This window comes from Phoenix dactylifera, chromosome 11, assembly GCF_009389715.1.
Source record: "Phoenix dactylifera cultivar Barhee BC4 chromosome 11, palm_55x_up_171113_PBpolish2nd_filt_p, whole genome shotgun sequence".
NCBI classification, from domain to species: domain Eukaryota; kingdom Viridiplantae; phylum Streptophyta; class Magnoliopsida; order Arecales; family Arecaceae; genus Phoenix; species Phoenix dactylifera.
Window position 1 is genome coordinate 2,520,580 of NC_052402.1, and position 14,572 is coordinate 2,535,151.

General features: G+C 38.1%; 1 protein-coding gene across 2 annotated transcripts; it reads left to right on the forward strand.

Moving 5' to 3' along the window:
- Window positions 1–6,906: 6,906 nt before the first annotated feature.
- On the forward strand, window positions 6,907–10,003 carry LOC103719621 (zinc finger protein GAI-ASSOCIATED FACTOR 1-like). Of its 2 annotated transcripts, none has more exons than XM_026809612.2 (3): window positions 6,907–7,751; window positions 7,865–8,234; window positions 8,715–10,003. In XM_026809612.2, the coding sequence occupies exons 1-3, from the start codon at window positions 7,586–7,588 to the stop codon at window positions 9,691–9,693; spliced, it is 1,515 nt and encodes a 504-aa protein (XP_026665413.2). In that variant the 5' UTR covers window positions 6,907–7,585; the 3' UTR covers window positions 9,694–10,003. The 2 variants fall into 2 exon arrangements, with proteins under 2 accessions (XP_026665413.2, XP_008807175.2); XM_008808953.4 differs by having other exon boundaries at window positions 6,909–7,751; window positions 7,865–8,261; window positions 8,715–9,998.
- The last annotated feature ends 4,569 nt before the right edge of the window (window positions 10,004–14,572 follow it).

Consider the following 14,572-nt stretch of genomic DNA (forward strand, 5'->3'; position numbering starts at 1 on the left):
ACACAATTTATCAGATAAGACAGGCACCTTGACTTGCAGTCGGATGGATTTCTTGATATGACCTAGGTTCTAGTGAAGTAGAAATTGCCGCTGCAAAGCAGATCACATCTGAAGAATCTGGTGGTTCTGTGCAGCAGCAGAAGGGAGTATTGGGAGAATGGTGGGGGTGGCTTTGGGTCATCGTCAGGGATCAAATTGGAAGGTGGAATTACTTGCAAGATCGAGAAGGTGCGGAAACCTATGAAAGGTTTTAGTTTCAGAGATGATCGTCTCATGCATGGAAATTGGATGTCTTTAAACCTAATCCTGGCATGGCTCTTTTATTCTTCTGAAGGTTTGCAGTTTATCACGCAGCGGTTCCTAAGCCGGATGAGAGAAACTGGTAGCTTTACCTAGGAAGCGGAGTCACCAGATCAAGGTGCTCTTCATATTGCTGCCAGAGAATTTTGGGTTTGAGTTCTGTTAGAAGGGCTCAATCAAGTGCATTCGAGCAGGAAAGATATCCTTATTTTGCTGATCCAGTAGAAAGGTCAGAAGACCAAAGTTTTGCGGGTGCTTCCGAATCTCTCCTCCATGCCTTGTAGAGTGTTTTCTATTCTCTGACTATCAATCTTACATGGAGTTCAAGATTCTCAAATTATTGGAATCGAACAGCAAGACGAAAAGAACGTCAGTAGTTATACAGAATGAGAATCAACAGCTGCTGCTTATTTGCAAAGGTGCAGACAGGTCTGCCAATATTTTCTTCTGATGAGTTGTCGATGATGCCTTTCTGGAATATAGAACTTCTGTCCTTGTGTCAAAACCAATTGATTCATGGGTGTCTGAAATTTTTCATGCATCATAATGCATATATAATCAACTTCTATGTAACTTCAACTATATGAATGTTATAGTTATCATAATGCATATATAATCAACTTCTATGTAACTCCAGCAATATGAATGGTGAATTTTGCATGGCCACATAGCATCATTTTTGATAGATTGTCAAGGAATGGAAGAATGCATGAGTGGAAATCTGAATGAATATGGAGAAGCTGGCTTGCAAACTTCGGCGCTAGCATACATGAAGCCTGAGGAATCTGAGTATTCAGCTCGGAACACTGAGTTTCTAAAAGCGAAGACTGCTATAGGGCCAGACAGAGAAGCTCAACTGGAACAAACCTCTGACATAATTGGAAGGGAATTAGTTCTTGTTGGTGCGACTGCTGTAGGGGACAAATTACAAAAAGGAGTCAGTTTTTATTTTCATAGTTTTACATTATTAAGTTAACAATTTCTTAAAACCTTTTTCACCTTCTCATTATCATCCTCCACAGGTTCCTCAGTGCATCAATAAACTAGCACAAGCTGGTCTCAAGATTTGGTTTCTTGCGGGTGATAAGATGGAAACTGCATTCAACATAGCGTATGCTCTCTATCTCCATTGAATTAGCAGAAAATTATCGTTATCATACGCATTTCTCGCGAGCTACATTAAACTTTGCTCATCAATGTATTTTTATCTTGCTTTTGACTTTGGATGAGGGTAGTAATGTTTCTAAGAGTTTTTTTTTTCGTAGCCGAATTCTATGAAGTATTTTATTATCTTTAAACCTCATCAATTTTAAAAGACAAAGTAATTTTTTTCTTTGCATCTTACTGTCTCATTCTCTTATAAGGAGGTTGGTTCAAGAACCTGAAATCTTTCTTGGAGTTCTCTCCGCTATCCTTTCTTGGAGAAATATAAATTCTTTACCTGAAATCTTTTTTTCTTGCCCATTTTAACCTAGGTCACATATTCGGGTCCTTTTTTTAAATGCCGTGATCAATAACCCTTCTTTGATAACAAAATATTCTGGTTATGTATTGGCTATTGCATTGCTAAGTAAATTAGCACCTAAGTTGATGGAGACAGAGGGGTCTGGATGTCCGGTTGAGCTATGATGGCCTCCATGTACCAGTAAGCCTCTAGATGAGGACATATTTTGAAACTCTTCACCATTCTTTTTCTCGACAATCATGTCTAATAAATTTAAAACACAGAAAAGTTGCTGGGGCTTTTTAATTCACATTGCAATCATGCAACCTTTTAAGTGGGGTCGGGTTATTGTATCGGTGCAGTGCATCTCCATAATTGGAGCAGCTGCAAAATCTAATGTATTATTCTCTATGACCAATTTCGAATTGTTAGGTGAAATCAGATAAAATGCAAGCATTTGTCAATTCATTCAGGCATGATATGACATAGGCTCAAACGCCAGTCATTTTGACATCAATCGCCAATGAACTGATAGCAACAATTGCGAAGAGGAGATGAGTGTTGCTAATGCTGTTTTTTTTTTTTCTGCCTACATTTACAGAAAACTGACTTTTCCACATGACTATTGACTGTTGCCTTCTACAGCCATTGAGAGGTATATAAGGATTCCATTGCGGTGCTATTTGTATGCATTTGACTCCTTGCAGGTCAGATGTGATGTTATTTAGGGGAGGGATGTGACACTTTGGTTGCATTTTCCTTGATTATTTTATGGTAGAATGTCTTTTCCCCGGAGGAAGACTGATTTCAGAATGAATGGGAGGCTCATGCTTAAATTGTGGAGATTGGAGACTGTTAAGAATACTTTATGGGTCTCCCAGATCTAATAACTGGCAAATGTGGTTCACCACAGCTGTGTGAGAGACTTGATTACCATTTCAACTTCTTTTTGTTGCATTACCAGTGGTCCATGTGGATTGCATCAGAGTTGAACTAGTTTATATCAAATTCTTCATGTTATCTTTTGACTTTAGTTTCAAGAATTGCTCGAAATTGTGTCTTTTTTTTGTTTTCTTTTTTTCAAGAAATAGGCTGGATGAATGGTTGGCCAAATAATTGAACCTGAGATAGAAACCACACTGAGGGCAAGATTCAACCCTGGATAGAAATATAATAATAAATGATTTTAAAAAACAATTGGAAAGACTTATGATAACATGGATAGAAATTGTAATAAAGAACTTGGGAAAACCTTGTACAGGAATATTTACAAGGCCGATCCTGAATAGGAACAGTGCAATTATGGTTATGGTTATTTTCATAAATTGCATTGACAAAAACAGTTGTAAAGCCATTTTACATAATTTAACTAGAGAAATATTTGTATCTAGATGCCTGTGTTTTGTGTGAAACAAAATTCAGCGAATAAGTTAAGCCCATTTTGTTTCAAAGTGATCAGTTCCCATCAGATGCAACCATAAAGAACGTCGAGGACATGATTTGGATAGGTTCTGTCCCTTCTTGTTGATTATATTCAGGTGACGAAAACCTCGCAGGTCTGGGATGCTCAAACTGGAGTCAGGCGTCTTGAGGATTTTAGAGACAGAAGCAGAAATTAGTTCATTATCCAGGATAGACAAGATTTATAATTTAGTCAATATTAAGATTTTCTTTTGAGTATAAAGACAAAAAGTTGATAGTGTATTACTTGATAAATGGGTTATAACAGTAATTCAGTCCTTTTATACTTATCTTAATTTAGAGGAAGCTGAGGAGACCTTGAATCGAAAAATCATTTGGAAAATGTTTTCTAGCATCCTGACAATTTAAGGCCCACATACCTTCAACCTTCCATCTTGGAACATGTTTAACTTACTATTAGTGCTGAGTTTACTCGAAAGGTGATGTGCGTCGCCGGTGTGGCTCTCATCTGTTGGATGGTAGTGCTCACCGCTAGTAGCAGGCAAGACTATTTCATTCAATCTCATCATTTCATATTTGCATCATTCTACAGCCTAAGAGATCATCATATATGACAGATAAAATTTGATATATTCATTTCCTTTTTGTTTTTTCTCCTTTTGAGATAAAAGGAGGGAGGCCTATTTATACTGCTCTGCGAGAATTATCCATATCTAAATACTTGGAATGCGCCATTCAAGACTTGAATTCAGAACTTCTGGTTGCTAAGGAGGTGGTAAGTCATAGATGACTCAATATTCAACAAATGTTCATATGTTATCTTGCAAGATGAGTGATCTATGAGATTGATTCAACTATTTTTTAAACTTATCTATAATTTTACCCTTTTTTTGCTTCTCGATGCTATTATTTATTTAATTGGAAAAAATGGAAATGCACTAATTTGCTGTCAATGTCATTGGCATTTATACATATCAAGGGATTTTTTTTTTTCCAATTTTTCTTTCCCAAGTTTTCAAAATTAAATATGTATTATAATGTCTCCGAACATCTATTTCCAATCTAATATCCAAAGTCAGTCCTCATGAATTTGGTATTTGCACTAAATGTTGTGCATCTGCAGGCATTACAGCTAGTTATATGTATGAAACATTTGCATATAAAATATGTAAACCCATATTTTGTTATAAAATCTGGACGACCATAAATCTATTTCCCTCTTCTGTTTTAGTTGACAGAAACTATATTTATATATAAACTTTAACAACCTTGAACTTCTCAATAAAATTCTTCTAATTGCTAATTTCAATACAAACGCTCAATAATACTAAATTATTGTTATTATTATTATTTGTAAAAATCTCTTATTTCATCAATACGTACACTCAGAGGTTTCCCAAGACAATAATTATACTCAATTATCAAACTATTTTATCTTCGAATGCCTATTGCCATGCATTGCTCCAATAAATAACTTTATTCTCTGATTCCAATTGAAGGCGCCCACATATCTAATATCACATCATTTTTCCGGTAAAAACATGCATGATTAGGGGGTAAATCTTATTTAACCTCAATAAAATTCGATTATGATATTTTTTTTTTTGAAAAAAATTAAATAGAGACTGATGAGCTGGGAGACACTTTGTGCATGATTCGTTTGGCCATAAGAAAACGGCAGATAGTGACAAAAAAATGAATTTAAATGCTGCTGTTTATTTTGTATAATAGTAAGGGAACACGAATTAATTGGGAACATGATAGCTCCAAAAAGCTGCATTCCGCCAGATTTCTGATTCTTTATCACTTAAACAATTGTATGGTTACCTTATTATTGGCTATGGCCTATGGGCATAGTTCAGTTCTTTGACCTTTCTTCCTAGACATTACTCTTCCAAGGGGCTATGGTGAAACTATGCATGTATAGTTTTGGTAAGGGTTATGTGCTTATAAATTTGGGCTTGAACCAGGCAGGCAATAACATCATTTAAAGGTCTTCAATCTCTCTCTCTCTCTCTCTCTGTATACATATATACATATATATAATCTATATGTGTTTGTGAAGTCATGTCTTCTAAGTTCTAACCAATTCCATATATATTTAAGATTCAGATGTTTGAATCCGAGGACAACTGTCATGAATCGCTATGAGTTACTTGGGTTATTTAACCAACAAGCAATGCTTGGAATATGATAGTATCCATGTGCTTTGCAAATGATCCATCAACCCGGTGTGGTCGGTTTTTTGAGCAATACCCAATACGGCAGTTTACATAAAATAATTATTCCATAATTATAGGTTTGTTTGTCCATTGTTTGCTCGATAAATTTCAATCTTGAATTGAAATTTATGGTTAACAGTTTCTTATTTTTTGGAAATATGGTGAAGGCATCACTGCTAGGTTAGCTATAAGATAAACTTAATCATTTTCTCTCTCTCTCTCTCTCTCTCTCTCTCTCTCTCTCTCTCTCTCTCTCTTTAATAAAAAAAAGACAGTGCGAAAACCTAACCAACTTCATAAACTTAGCATCTGATAGTAAAGAAGAAATTGTATCCTGTATTATATGTGCCACATGGCCGTGTACCATATCAATCATGCCATCTCCGGCTTTAATTATCATACACTCGACTTAATGATCCGGCCAAAGGAGGAAGACTAGATAATAGACATAGTGCATATCGTGTATGATATAATTTGCCAATAATAAGGTTTAAATTCAGCTTTGCTTAAACAGAAATCATACGCTTTCTATTTGTAAGCTCGATCCGTTCCAATATAGACTGCGTGCACCACTACACAGCCGCACAGGGGAGGCGGCAAGCCTCTATTAAAGCTATAGCCTAGATGTCTCGTTCCAAGGCATTAAAGTATAGGCAAAAAAAAAAGGAAGACCAAGAAAATTAGGCATAGTTTGGTCTTATCAATATTAATAAGAAAGTGGACCCCATTTTGTTCCTTATAAAATATGAATGTATTTAGAACATGGGCTTGTCAGAGCCAAGTTCAATCAATGAACCAATCATGTTATTATAGATGTGAAAAGCCGGGGCATAGGTTCTTTCTTTTACTATTAACCCCATGCCTTCCCCAATGCGAAATAAATCAAGAGCCCATCATTCTCCACAAGACCCGATCCACTTTTTTTCAAATCTCTACTTTACCCCATGAAAGAAAGTTACTGAGAACACAATAAAAGCTACATTGAAAAGTCGAGTTCATTTTGTATTATATCCAACTTTAAGCATCAAAGAGTTAACCCCTTTAGAAACGGTGGCCACCTTTGCATGGTTTACCATCGTACTCAAACAGAGATCAAGGAGGCTGCATTGACTTGTGGCCATACAAACTCTCATCTATATCAAGTGACCCACTTATTGCTCTTCCATGGACTAATGAACCATTCCATATTTACACTAATTACAGCTGCAGTAGATGACGGTAAAAGTAAAAAGCAAAGCCAAGAGTGGCAAGGGGAAAAGAATATAAAAGAAGAGGGAAGAATTTCTTTCTAGATATGGGAAGAGGACAAGGGAAAAGACAGAAAGTGCAACGTCAGCGTATGTGTCGGATGGCGTACAATTTCACACTGGGTTGCTTCCCTCCTCCTTCACAGGTCTAATTTTTAGATGGACCAGGTCCAGTGGACCGCTTGTCGCATTATCCCTCTTGTTAGATTGGTCCACTGGACCGGGTCCAATTTAGTAATTTCTCCATCCACAGGCTTACACCCTCTCTCACTCTCTCTCGCTGTCCACACTTTTCTCCTCCATCCCTTTCCTTTCCCTTCCTCCTGATATTTTTTTTTCTTCTAAATTCCTTAGGCTTTCTGCAAGTACTTACAGTCTAAATTATAGAGATAGATTTCTTACCTTAGTTACAAATATCAACTCCTTGGCTAGTTGAGTTTCTGTTGTTTTCTTTGTTTTCAATTGTTTTGCACTTTGGTATAGCCTTCTTAAGGTCTCTCTAGATCTATGTGGTACCAAAGCATATAGAGTTGTTGAAACATGGGAGGTTCTTCCTTTTTTTTCCTCTTTGATTATATTAGGCTGAAGGATTGTTTGGTGAAGTTCCCTTCAGCAGTGTCCTAAAGGCCTTTTCTTGTTGCTCTTTTTTTCTTGTTCCTTTTTTTACAAAAAAAAATATATCGGAATCCTAACTTAAAAGCATTTCATTCTTGCTTGTGGATATATATAGTTGAGATCTGTTTGAAAGTCTATCATCATCCTACTTCGTTTCTTCATCTTTTTCGTATGTTTTTGATGTAGAATTGTTGGTTATATATGCTTCAATTATTAGATCTTTATATTGTAGTTGAGAGTAAAACATAGATCTCCTTTGAGTGGTTGAGTTCTATCTCCCCTTGTAGCCCATCCGAGGTTTTATCCCGTTTCCAACTGAAATTAAAGCAAGTTTGATGATGGAAGGGTTGGGAATCCAAAAGCACCAAGCCGCGGAGGAGAACATGTCGAACCTCACTTCTGCCTCTGGTGAAGCCAGCGTCTCTTCAAACCAGCAGTCCTCTTTTGCCATTCCGAACCCAAATCCAGTCAAAAAAAAGAGGAGCCTTCCAGGAAACCCAGGTCTCACATCTAACTGAAGGAGATTTGCTTCTTCTTTTTTTATGCTTGTTCCTCTCTAGTATTCATTGGTGTCTGCCATGCTTCGTAATTATTTATGGGGTTTTGGTGTTTAGACCCGGATGCTGAAGTGATAGCACTGTCCCCCAAGTCGCTGATGGCAACCAATAGGTTCGTATGCGAGATCTGCAGCAAAGGTTTCCAGAGAGACCAGAACCTGCAGCTCCACAGGAGGGGTCATAACCTCCCATGGAAGCTGAAGCAGAGGAGCAGCAAGGAGGTGAGGAAGAAGGTGTACATCTGCCCAGAGGTCGCATGCGTGCACCATGATCCCTCCAGGGCTCTCGGGGACCTCACCGGGATCAAGAAGCACTTCTGCAGGAAGCATGGGGAGAAGAAGTGGAAATGTGACAAGTGCTCCAAGAAATATGCTGTTCAGTCTGACTGCAAAGCCCACACCAAGATCTGTGGCACAAGGGAATATAGGTGCGACTGTGGAACCCTCTTCTCAAGGTAGCATCACCAACCCTAAAGCTCAATTAAAATAAGGAACTATAAGCTGTTCATAGGGTTACAACTAGTTCAGTTTGCTTGAATTAATATTGTGTCAAGACCATTAAGCATTAAAATTTAGCCTTTTTTCGGTTTGATGGAATTGGGAGGGGAACACCCCTTCTACCTGTTGGGTTATGATCATCGAGGTACAGCAAAAAGGAAGATGGAATAAGGGGTGAGAAGGGAATAAAGTTGGAGAACGGCTAAGTATGCCTGTGGACATAGAGAGGAGTCATGAGGCTGAAGCCTACTTTCATTTCTGACGCCCCTTTTTTTTTTTTTTTTTTGCTTCTTTTTGGAGTTTTGTGAACTTTTTTGAATGGTATCTCCCCTACTTTGTTCTGCTTTATTCAATCCTTTTCGCTTTCCTTCTTTTGTTGCTTATGCTGCTGGAACTGCTGGTGTTCGCAGAAGGGACAGCTTTATCACCCACAGAGCCTTCTGTGATGCATTGGCTGAAGAGAGTGAGAGAGCTATCGCAGCAAACACTGTGGCTGATGACCATCCACCGCTGTGCTCTCAGGCCGCAGCATCCCATGACCCCTCTACTCTTCCAAATGCTAGCGTACAGCAAGCCCAGTTCCCGCACCTGCCCTCTACTCTTCCAAATTTTAGCGTACAGCAAGCCCAGTTCCCGCACCTGATGAGAACCACAGAGGCCAGCGCCAGCACTGGAAGCAGTCAGGGTCTCCAAGAGCTTTCGCTAAAAGGAGAGCACCAGGAGCAGGATTATTTCAGCATGAGACCGGGAATCCCGCCATGGATAGCCTGCCAGGGCCCTGGTCCACCACTAGACCTCTCTGCCTCTATTTACTCGACGAGGTTGGGACCTGAGTTCCAAAATGAGAACCAACCCCCAAACCCACCTGTATACCAGACCTCAGCAGCCACACCTCACCTGTCAGCCACTGCACTGCTCCAGAAGGCAGCTCAGATGGGTGCAAGCATGAGCAGACCTCCAAACAGTGGTCAGATGGCAGCTCACACCATCAGTGCTGCTGGTTTTGGCCTCGGCTTGTCTTCACACCAAGAGATGTGGGGGGGTGGGGATGGAGGTGGCGGTCATGTGCTCAAAGATATGATGATGGCTTCTATGTCATCAGCTCCTGGTCTTGGTGGAGGGTCCTTTGGGGGAGCCTTGGGTGGGATACTGGGCTTGAAGAGAGAGGGCAATGGTGTTGAGGACCTGACAAGAAGCCATGGAAGAATGAACGAGGGAGGAGGAGGAGGAGGAGGAGGTCGTGGTGGGAATGATGGAATGACAAGAGACTTCCTGGGTCTTAGGACCTTCTCCCATAGGGAGATTCTCAACATGGCTGGGCTGGACCCTTGCATGGCCTCCTCTTCCTATGAGCAGCTCCAAGAGAACAACGAAACATGGCGTGGGTAGTTTGCTCAAATGGAACTGGTATGAATATCTTTTCTTTCTTTTTAAAAGCTTCTGTCTTCTTCCCAAAGGGAGGAATCTTTGTTTCTACATCTTTATTTCTTCTAAGTAGGATTCATCATAAGCTAGCTTTATAATATCCTATGGCACTTTAATATTTACACATGTTGCTATATAAATGTCTGATAAATAATAATCTTCCTCATGTGCTTCTATGCTGAGGGTAAATCCTTTGTATGCCGTGCATGTTTAATGCTACGGGAATTACTATTTTTGAAACAAGAGAAATGCTAGGGAAGTTTAGATTATGCTATTTGCTTGGACTGCTTTTCTTTTTGATCTAGTTTTGTTGGGTACGGAGTACCAATAAACAAAATTTTCCTTCTCTTATTCTCTTCTGTTGCTAAGAGTGAACACCCATTTTAGCACATTCGAATAAAATAAGTTTCCTAAGTCCAGATTAAATTAAAAAAAAAAGAGTTGAAAAGCTGAAACTCGAACTACGGAATGATTTGAGAGTTACCTATTAACAGGGAGCGACATATATAGCCATTAATGGAAGCAGATGTTGAATATTGATCCATTAAGCTTACAGAATATAGCCAAGATTTTTTTTTGGCAGTCACTGTCTTCAACTTTCTTTAGATAAGCTTATGGAAGCATAATAGTATTTACAACCTAGGAAGCATCCAATTCCCATGTTGGTTATGAACTGGATATTGTCCTAATGTTGTTGTATAGAGATAGATTAAACTCTCTTAAATTATATCAGTATGTTTATGATGAGCAGGGCTTGTTTTTTTTTGCTAAACATAACTGTTAAATTCCAAAGCTGCATCATCAAAATTAAAATTTTAATTTTGGATCACAATTCTCTTTTTAGGCTTCCCCCAGTTGTTTTAATCTTCTATCGACAAGAAGACATTACAAGAAGACATTATAATAAAGGGCTTCTTTGCATCGAAGCCCCACATCCTCATCTATCTTCTGTGCGGCAAAACCATCTACTTAATCTTTAGAGAAGATTTCAGTCCATACATATATGGGTCAGAGATTTGACTGAACTCCATGAGACATAAGAGCAGCTGCTTGCAGTAGTTACAATGAAAACATAGAAGTGGGAATGCTACCAACAAGCAAGTACTGTAAGGGTGAAAACATAAGAGTTTCCATTAGGTGCTGAATTAACTTAGTTTGGAACGTCTGAATGATCAGGATGCAATCATGTTTTCTATAAAACTAAGGAGATAATCAGTTCCAAAATTTCTCGTAACGGCTATTTACTAATCGAGGTACTTGAAATGAAGGAATTAGATGCGCTCATTTGCCCATCTGAAGCATAAAACTTCTCCAAGATCATGATATATATAACTAGGCTTTGGATTTGTTTGTTTAAGCTATGCATATATGGAGCTTTATCAGAGAGAAAATCCTGCAGTGGACATCGGTGGTAAGCGACAGACACTGAATTGTGGGCCAGCGGAGGAGATGATGATATTGGCAAGAAGACGAGAAAGAATCAATATGCTTGAATCTTGATACTATCTTTGCTCGCTGATTTCAATGGCCTTTTCTCTAATTTATGATGGAGAATATATATTATTAGGTCAGGAAAGCGGTTTGGCTCCTCCGGCCAGCAAGAATGCTAAAAGTTCCCATAAGGCGTGGTGCGAGTCTAGAAGATGGACCATTAGTGTTCGTCCGTACGTATGATAGCAGTGATATTTGTTTCTCAACTTGATAACGAGAGGTGTAGCCAAAAATATATTAAACTAAGGGGATTACGATGCATTAAAAAGGGACATAAAAGTGTTTAGAAATAGGAGAAAAATAAAACTTCAAGTCATATGTAATTTGAGCAATGGATATCTAAACATTTAAACTTAAATGGAAGGGAATGAGGTCTCGAGTACCTCTTTTCTCTCCCTCTATGTAGCTCATGTCAGCCCAGTCCACAGCCTGCCTGCAGTATATGTATGTCGATCTCTCTCTCTCTCTCAGAAATCATATGGTGCACCACCTGCACGTATAGCGGTGCATCACGCCAATCATATGCACTCGTTTCACTAGTAAAATTGGTTTAAATGAAAAAGAGTATCTCATGACAATTCTTTCTAAGCCTATTATGTGTTTTTTTTTCTTTTTGAGATAATTTATCAGGATAATAAATTTAAATTTATGCCTTAAGACTCAAACCCAATTCATTGGTATTCAAGCCCTACTAACTTTATCAGTTGAATCAGCTTATAATTTATACCCGCTTTGAGCTGACTATAATTGAGAAACACTGAAGGAATAAAGAAATCTTACATAACAAAATTACGCATCAAATGGATAAATCTGACGTTCGATATATCGATCACCAAGTGATAGGAAGGGGATACTTATTATAATCTTGTGGCAAAGTTATAGGAAATTCTTTGCTATGAGGTTGTAGAGGTTGATCCATTGCTCCAGCGCATATAATTTGTTTTTGTTTTCTATAAATACAAATTGATTTCAAGCCGACAAGAGTTTTACTAGTAGTATATGTTGTCAAATCCATCTCAAGATGCATGCTAGATACATCAAGATGTTCTTTGGTTGTACACAAAAATCAATATTATATATATACTTTTCAAGGCTACTAAGCATTCATCCCGAGACAGATTATACAACTTTCATGGTTAGTAAAAATGTGCATTTTCTTGATCTTAATTTTCTCATGTTCGACAAAATATAACTCGTGCTGAACTTGAGCATAAAGTCGATCTCCTAATATGTCAAGATAGAAGTTCGAACCATTCTCATGTCTAACAAAATATAACTCACATGGAACTTGCTCATTAAATTGAGCTCCTAACATGTTAGTATAGGAGTTTGAAGTACATAGCCTGGCTTAACAAGGCATTGTTGTTATTGTAGTGTCCATCAATTACAATTAGAAAATGTTTCAAGGCACCCATTATGTGCACATAAAAATCTTCATTAAATCTACAACCATTAATTAGCTCTATCATAGTACGCTGTACCAATCCGAACCGGATGGTATGGAACATACCGTACCATATCGATTTGGTACCGATAATTCGGTATGGGTGGCGTACCGACATTCGGTATGTCAAAAAAATTCTGTATCATACTGTACTGACACTGTGCTAGTGTAGCACCAGTAAAAGTCCAGTATCGAAATGTCGAACCTTGAGCTCTATATATCAAATACTATGTGTTTGCAACAAATACAGCGAGTTGTACCAATCGTCTGTTGCCACATGGAAAGAGAAATGTTCGGATGATTTCTTATTGCAATCTTGTGCATCAGCTCAAAATGTTGCATCGCGCGAGCTGGGGTTAGGAATTATGTGATTCCGTCGTTTTAAGCTGTTATCGTTACAAACAGTCTTTCCAACCAGCAAGACAACGGGACTCGTAACAATCTAAGCGAGAGACATCGGTCGAACCAGTTGAACTCATATAGCTTGTCGAGATAGAAAAAGAAAATAATTAGTATGTGTCTACTTTTTCCAGAGAGATGCCAATAGCTCGTTTCCTTTTTGGATGTGAAGCAATGTAGATCCAAAACGCCCAACAGCCATAAATATTAGTCTCTGAAATGGAGCAAGAGTAACACATCTATCAAGGAAGGAGTTTTTTAATCAAATCTGCAAACTTCTGTGGTGCAAGTTAGGTCTAGTGTCATTATGTGGCTGCCTAGAGAGATCATACTGATTAATTGAATACATTTGACCATCCGGCCACCTAAACACCTTTTGTTGTCCTTGAAAGCTACCTACTTAAATGTAAAGCAACTATCAGAGTTAATTTACCTGATCTTTTATTTTATTTATCTAACCTGCTATAAATAAACCAATGTAATAGGTTGATCAACAATGATATCTTGTGGTGATATTGAAAATGTATTGGTTGTATTTCTGAATAAAAAGTCCAAGAAAATGAGCTTTTTCTGAAGCATTTACCTGACGTGCATGGTGAGAGAGACACAGTCACATAGTACAAAATAAGCATCTTTTTTGCCCTCGTACTAATTTTCTTTTTCCATTTTTTAAGATTGTTGTCACTTTTAACATTGAGAGTCAACAATGTGACTTTGTTGCATAAATTACTCAGATTCATTATATTTAATATATGTGGGGAAGCGAATCAATCCCAAAACCTGTGGCAAGATCTATACAGCTGAGACTAGAGTAGAGAGGAAGTGTAATTTTAGTTCTAAAAATTCTAAAACACTCTGATTCTGTTGCTTTCTTGTGCACTGCACGAGCTCGAATTTGTACTGTGAAAACTATGGTAGTCAGTTTGTGTCCAAAATTTAAGCTCGTGAAAATTATGGAACTAATGCTGGACTTTCAATAGCTGATCAGAGATTTCTGGGTTGAATTGCATTTACCTGGCTCTTACTTCATCTGAATCCGTTTTTATATGTTTTTAACTTTTTTCATCCTCTAAGCTATGAGACGCTAGGATTGATAGAGTGCTTTCAGTCAAATCGGCAAAAATCTTTCCTTCTTTTTTATGAAACAGATGAATCATATCATTCTAGCGTGAATACAACCAAAAGCTTCAACATATAAAATATTCCAAAATTCCATAAGAGTCACGAAGATAAAGCTCCACATGATATTGCCAGAATGATGGTTAACATGAGAAGCAACCCAATCGACCGCATCGTTAACTTCCCAGTATATATAACTTGCTTCAATGGGCGAAAGCGTCAAAATCATCTTCGGTAGATCAGCCAATAGGGGATAAATCCTAATTACATGTCCATCCACGATGTTAATCCAACTAATGGTTCTCTTGGGGTCACCCTCAGGTAAGTTTCGATTAGCCCTCAAGATTGTAATATCATAGAAGATCCCCTCCAAAGCACCTATTAATTTAG